At 55.6% G+C, this 6,686-nt stretch overlaps 1 protein-coding gene across 1 annotated transcript in view; it reads right to left on the reverse strand.

Moving 5' to 3' along the window:
- Nucleotides 1–313: 313 nt before the first annotated feature.
- The window catches only part of DRC1 (dynein regulatory complex subunit 1), a gene marked incomplete at both ends in the record, with an annotated part of 11,128 nt that continues 4,755 nt past the window's right edge, over nucleotides 314–6,686 (reverse strand). The window contains 6 exon segments of the mRNA XM_010148302.1: nucleotides 314–403; nucleotides 961–1,130; nucleotides 2,014–2,243; nucleotides 2,369–2,503; nucleotides 2,829–2,968; nucleotides 6,238–6,360. Coding sequence (XP_010146604.1) covers nucleotides 314–403; nucleotides 961–1,130; nucleotides 2,014–2,243; nucleotides 2,369–2,503; nucleotides 2,829–2,968; nucleotides 6,238–6,360 — 888 coding nt within the window.

Below are 6,686 nucleotides of genomic sequence, written 5' to 3' on the forward strand. Positions count from 1 at the left end.
CCCAAACAATTCTATGATTCTAAGTGGTTAGTGTGGGACAGCCAGAGGTATTTGTGGATGGGAGAGTCCGAGAAGAGGCCGGAGAGGCCCTACAGATATTTAATTCATCAGCAGGACAGCCTTGAGCTGAGAAGCATCTGGCCACAGTGCTCCACAGCTTCCCGCCATGCTCCTCTTGCCCCAGAGTCTCCCCAGCAGCCCAGTCAGACCCCCCTGGGCAGCTCAGTCCCACACCACAGGGCCACGGGGCAGAGCACTTTCCCTGGTGACCACCAGCCTTCTCTCCAGCCCGTCGGGCCAAGCCACAACTCACCGCAAAGACGGAGTGAAGCTTCATGAGGGTGCGCTCGTGCCTCCCCACCGCGCACAGGGGCTTCAGCAGCCTGCTCTCAACGAAGAAACCCTTGGAGAAAAGCAGAGGGTACAGAGAAATAGCGGGCGTCTCTGTGCCTGCCCATGCCATGCTATGGCCGTGCCACCCTGCGACAGCAGCCTGAGTGAGAAGGGGGGCAGCGGGTGGGCAGCGTGAGGCTGGCAGAGCCAGGAGGCTCTGGAATAGCCACCCAACAGGCAGGGGGAAGAGACAGAGTCATCAGCACAGTGATGCCAAAAGGACCTCATGATCTGAAGCTCTTGCTAGCCCCAGAGATGGGGAGCAGCCAGAAGCATCAGATGCAGCAGGTTTACCTTTGCTTACCCTGGCCTGGCGAGATGTGGATTTGGGCAACGGGGCTGTGCCTGCCTTTCGTTAGCATCATATATGTGCCACGCACAGTGGGAAGACCTGGAGATCCCCTCCCAGCCCCTGGGGCAGCTCTCTGAAAACAGGCCGCTTGGCATAGCAAGGCAGTGCCACGCAGAAGCCTTCGGCCCAGGACGTGGAGCTTGGAAGAGACGTGGAGCAACCAGGGGACAACATGATTGCTCCCTGATCAGGGCACATGTTGCAGTGTCACGCACCGACTCGTCACTCAGGAGCTCCAGGATCCTCTTGGCAGTCGTCTTGGAGATACTTCGCAGAGGTGGGACTCTATCCCCAACCTTTGCTGTGTTTTCTTTTCTTCCTTCACTGCCCACTTCTCCCTTCTCCCTCTCTCTCCCTTCCTCCTCCTGCCCCCCAGAGCTGCCCTCTGAAACATGGAGAAAGAAGGGTGAGCAAAAGGCCTGTGCAAACATCATGAAGTTCAGTGAGTCCAAGTGCAAGGTCCTGCATGTGGATTGGGGCAATCCCAGCACAAGGACAGGCTGGGGGGGAATGGATTGGGAACAGCCCTGAGGAGAAGGCCTTCGGGGTGCTGGGGGCGAGGAGCTGGCCATGAGCCGGCCGTGTGCGCTGGCAGCCCCGAAAGCCAACCCCATCCTGGGCTGGATCCAGAGCAGCGTGGCCAGGGGGGCGAGGGAGGGGATTCTGCCCCTCTGCTCCGCTCTGGGGAGCGCCCCCTGCAGTTCTGCCTCCAGCTCTGGGCCCCCAACAGCAGAAGGACACGGAGCTGTTGGAGTGAGTCCAGAGGAGGCCCCGGAGATGCTCCGAGGGCTGGAGCCCCTCTGCCCTGGGGACAGGCTGGGAGAGTTGGGGGGTTCAGCCTGGAGAAGGGAAGCTCCGGGGAGACCTCAGAGCCCCTTCCAGTGCCTGGGGGGCTACAAGAAAGCTGGGGGGGACTTTTCCCAAGGGCAGGGAGTGACAGGACAAGGGGTAACGGGTTTAAACAGAAAGAGCTGAAATCACAGTTGTTTCCTGCGACCTGGAGAGCACTCCAAAGATCTTGGGACATGAGCTGGCTCTTGGCCAGCTTGTCTGGAACTGGAAGCTCTGGGCAAAGTACAGCGCAAAAATCCCCAAGGTGGCTTGGCACGAGCTCAGGGCTGGGGACAGCCCCCGCCTGCGCTCGCAGTGTCACCTTTGTAAGATCCCACCTTGCAAGGGCAAGGACAGGAATGATGGAAGGGGCTGTCGTGGAGGAGGGTCAGGGTCTCCCAGTGCCCCAAGGGTGACGAGGGCACCGTGCATCCCACCTGTCAGGACCTCCGCAGCCAGTTTGGTCGCCATCCTCTTTGCCTTGTAATGCCCGAGGGGGCCGACGTTGTCCAGGAACCAGTAATGAGGCTCTTCCCAGGGCAGCCCCAGTTGCTGGGTGTGAATGATGCGATCTGCATCCAGGGCTTTCCGCATCAGCCCTTTGGCTTCCTCCTCGTTCATAAGCCAGACCTCCGTGAACTTCTCAGCATTGCTGACAGCAAAGCGCCTGTGCAGAAGGGAGATGGTGCATTGAAGGAGGCTCCACGCCCCAAAACAACGAGCCAGCCTCCCCTGCACCTCACATAGGTGCTCCAAGGCCCTGTTACGGGTGGATGCCCACGCACACCCCACCTCATCCTCCTCTGCACCTCCTTGCACTGCTCCGTGATGTGCTCGCAGTCGGCTGCCAGGCTCTGGTTCTCCTCTCTGAAGTGCTTCTCTTGGTTGGCCAGTTTTGTTCTCAGGTTTTTGAGCAAGCTGTGGAGCCTGGGAAGGGACAGCAAAGCTGGGCATCCCCGAAGAGGCACCTTCGGGCATACCCAGCTTGTATGAAGGCTTTGGGACTTGGGGCTGCTTATCTACTAGTGACCATTCAATGCCAAGTCCTGACTGACTCTGATCCAGCTGGCACAGGTTGGGCATGCCCAGCCTATTCCAAGTGCTCTGGGGACAGCCCTGCCCTGGGCTCAGCCCAGGAATGGGTTGGGACAGGGCTCCTTGGCCTGTGCTGGGTGATGGGCTCCAGAAAAAATGGCATATGGGAAGTGATGGCAGGTGAGGCAGAATCCATCTTCCAGGGATGGATTTTTACCAGTTGAGCTTCTTCTTCTGCTGGGATCTGATGATCGTGTTCTCCTCATCCTGCTCCTTAAGCACCTGAAGGTTGTACTCCAGCTTCTCCTGGTTCAGCTGGTAGATGGCTTTCGTCTGCTGGAGGTGCCTCTCCAGGTTCTGGCATTTCAAAAAAACACAAAAACAGGCCGTGCCATGAGTGAAGGCCACACAGAGAGTCTGGATCCTACTGATCCTGCATCTCCAAACCCTGTCTTCCCACGCACATTCCCCCAGCTAACCCCTGGCCACCTGGCACCTCTCATGGGTGAGCAACGGCTGTCCAGAAGTACACGGGCCATGTCTGGGGAAAGGAGAATGGCCTGAAGCTGTACCCAACTTTCACTCAGTGCAGCACTGATCTGGGCCTCTCTCCTCAACTCAGCTGCTGATTTTCCTGTCAGTTTTAGGAACTGCAGTGTCTCTGAATTAACCAAGAGGCTCAGAAGTTACTTGGCGAGCTGGAGAAGGGACACACAGGAGGAGTGACCGCACAAACTCCAGGTCTTGAGGAAACCAGAACAAAACAAATAACTGAAGCATTTGGGATGGCAGCATCTCGCTGCGCAGCCCGGGAGGCAGGAGAGGGGCAGTGAGTTCTCCCCTGTGCTCCACAGCTGCAATGGAGGCGACATCTGCAATGGAGACATCTCTCTCGGCTTCCCAGCTCCCTGCTTGACAGCTGATGGAAAGGAAGACCCGCTTCCCAGGCTGATTGCATAGGAAGTGCCTGGAACTAAGCTGCTGCACGGCCTCAGATTACAGCATCAGCCACAGACTCTGCTGTGCACAGCAATCTGCCCAGCAGAGACACCCAGCGGGGTCTCCATCAGGGGGTTACTCTTGGTCCAGGGCAGTCTCTGGGGGCAGGTAGAGTCCCCAGGCTGTAGGCTAGAAGCAGGGAAGGCACTGGCAGCCAGGTTAGCTGGCTCAGACCTCTCCTGGGTAGCCCTAGGTATGACAGAGAGAGGACAAACAACCTGGGAAGACACCCAGAAGCGCTCCCACCCGGCTAGCATCAAAGCTTGACTGAAGAAAAGATGGAGGTAAACCCCAGCAGGGCCAAGGGACCTTCTCCTTGCAGCAGATGGGGGAAGACCACGGCCCAAACCCCACATTTTAAATGCTGATTCCCATCTTGTGAAACTGGGAGTACTCAGTGACCCCCAAACCACAAGCTTCAACTTTAGGTCTTGGCTAAGCTCCTCAGGACAACAATATTGCAGGTTAATCAGGAAAACAGGTGTCTCCAACTTCTTTTTCTTTATTTTCCCAGGAACTGGAAGGATGAAGTCTGTGCTATAGAGTTACACAGCTGCAGTACTAAAGGGAACCAGGACGATATTCACTTCATCCCTCTGCCCTACAGAGGGAACAGGTTCACCGAATCAGCCCCAGCAGAGTTGTGCTACTCCTAAAACCCTGCGCCGAAGAGCAGCAAACAGCACAGTCACTCTAGCTAACCATGAAGCAAGTCCTTGCCATTCCTACGCTTTCCTAGCTTGAAATTTCAACCCCGAATCTGAATGCCAATTTAACTCTTCTCTACCAAAACTGAACCCCATGATTTTTTCTTGCATCTACAGAGGACACAGAGAAGAAATCATTCTCCTCCTCCCTCATACAGAACTGTGTGTATTTGTGGACTTATCACCTCCCCACCGAAATCTCTTCCCTGGTATAAGCAACCCCAGCCTTTCAAACTTTTCTTATGGGTCATTTGGCTGCTTGGTCTGTTGTAGACTCTGTCCCTTGTTCCCGAGCATGTTGCCAAACCTGGACAAGGACACATAGGTACAAAGTAGAGAGGAGTAAATACCTCCCCTGCCTTATATATAAACCCTCCCACAACTACAGTTAAAGGCAGAAATTGCATTTTTACAGCAGTCCCACATTGCTGCCTGTGAACCTTGACCTCCAGCAAGCTGCTGTCTCCCTCCCTAAATGGCTCAGAGCTATCTGTGAATGTCACACGCTCTGTGTCACCTGCCAGGTTACCCATACAAAGCAGAAGAAACAGCAAAGTCAAGACTGATCTCCCTGGACATGTCCTTTCAGGCTAACAGGGACTTTGCCACAGTAGTGTTTCACCTGAAACTGTGTAAAACCTTCTAGATGTTGGCCCTTGTCTGTATTTCCCTGGGCTTCCTAGAGTCATAGAATGACCGAACGGTTTGGGTGGGAAGGGACATCAAAGCCCACCCAGTGCCACCCCCTGCCATGGGCAGGGACACCTTCCACTAGAGCAGGTTGCTCCAAGCCTCATCCAGCCTGGCCTTGGACACTCCCAGGGATGGGGCATCCACAGCTTCTCTGGGCAACCTGTCCCAGTGCCTCCCCACCCTCTCCAGAATGAATTCCTTCCTGATGTCCAATCTCCATCTTCCTCTTTCCATTTAAACCCGTTACCCCTTGTCCTGTAACTCCCTGCCCTTGGAAAAAGTCCCCCCCAGCTTTCTTGTCAGTCCCTTCAGGTACTGGAAGGTGCTATAAGCAATCAGAAGGCTGCTTCCTAGGAGGACATCCCAAGGGACAAACAATGAGCCTTCCTAAGGTCCAAGGCCCCATTTCTACCTTGCAGCCCAGGAGCAACACACGACAGCTCTCAGGGAAGGAGCGAGCAGAGTCTTTGCTGAGCAGAGGAGGCTGCGTAATGCTGGGCAGTGCCAAAGCAGAGAGCCCAGACCAGCACTGGGGCTGCCATCCAGCGGGATCGCAGAGGGGGCAGATGCACTGCTTTCCTGGCACCACTGCTCACAGAGAGTGCAGCGGACTAAAAGGCATCTGCATCTCAGGGAAGCCATGGCTACGAGGTTTGGATCTGCAGTAAGAGCCCCTAATCTTGTTCAGCCAGCCTGCCAGGGCTGTGCTTTTCGACTGCATGCCCTCCTAACCTGAGTCAGGGCCAACTCATGACAGTTGTCACACCAAGTGGGCTTCTTGGACATTAGAGAAATCACGGCTGTGTGGGTAGATGTCAGAGGAAAAACCTCACATTTCTGAGGACAGGGACCCTGACAAAGGAAGAAATTAGGTTTATCTGAAATGATCTGGTGTCAGGACACTCACACTCTTTGATCCTATCAATCATGCCATAAGTAGCAAACCCCTTAACCTTCCCAGGTGCTTCATACATCCTAAAGCTACAATTTATGTGCTACACACCTCTGAGAGCCAAGGGCAGATGGAAAGTGTGGGGTAGGACCTGTGGAGAGGAGAGGACAGCCCCCTCACCCTGCTGACACGAGGCTGGACCGTGCACGCTGAAGAGCAGAGGTGACCAGATACCAGCTGCAGTTTTCATAGCACCTACAGCCCCACAGAGCCAGCTACAGGCAGGAAGGAGCGAGATCTGCTGCCCACATGGAACAGCCCAGCCTCTTCTGTACCTGCACATCATTCTCCAGCTGGATCTCCATGCTGTTACACTCCTCCTCATCCTGCACCCGCAGCTGATTCAGATGTTTCTCAAACTCTTCCACCTTCCTCATGCGGGCGTGCAGGTATTCCAGCTACGGGCAGAGTAGAACATCATCCGTCAATGGTGACACCTTCCTCCCGTGCTCACGGCTCCCTTGGCTAGCCCAAATCAAGGTCATGCATGGACAATTCCATGAGGAGCAGGCTAAAAAACTGCCCCTCTGCCCCCCAAACTACTGAGCCAGCTGCCTTCATGCACGCGGGTCTTTAAGGCAGCCCAGTGCTGGAGAGCAGGAACACTTCTGGCAGCCTTTGGCCCCTCACGGCAAGAAAGACCCTGAGGGGCTGGAGCGTGTGTGGAGAAGGGAACGGAGCTGGGGAAGGGGCTGGAGCCACATTCCTGGTGGGAGCGGCGCAG

The sequence above is a fragment of the Eurypyga helias genome, unplaced genomic scaffold (assembly GCF_000690775.1).
Source record: "Eurypyga helias isolate BGI_N326 unplaced genomic scaffold, ASM69077v1 scaffold34893, whole genome shotgun sequence".
NCBI lineage: Eukaryota > Metazoa > Chordata > Aves > Eurypygiformes > Eurypygidae > Eurypyga > Eurypyga helias.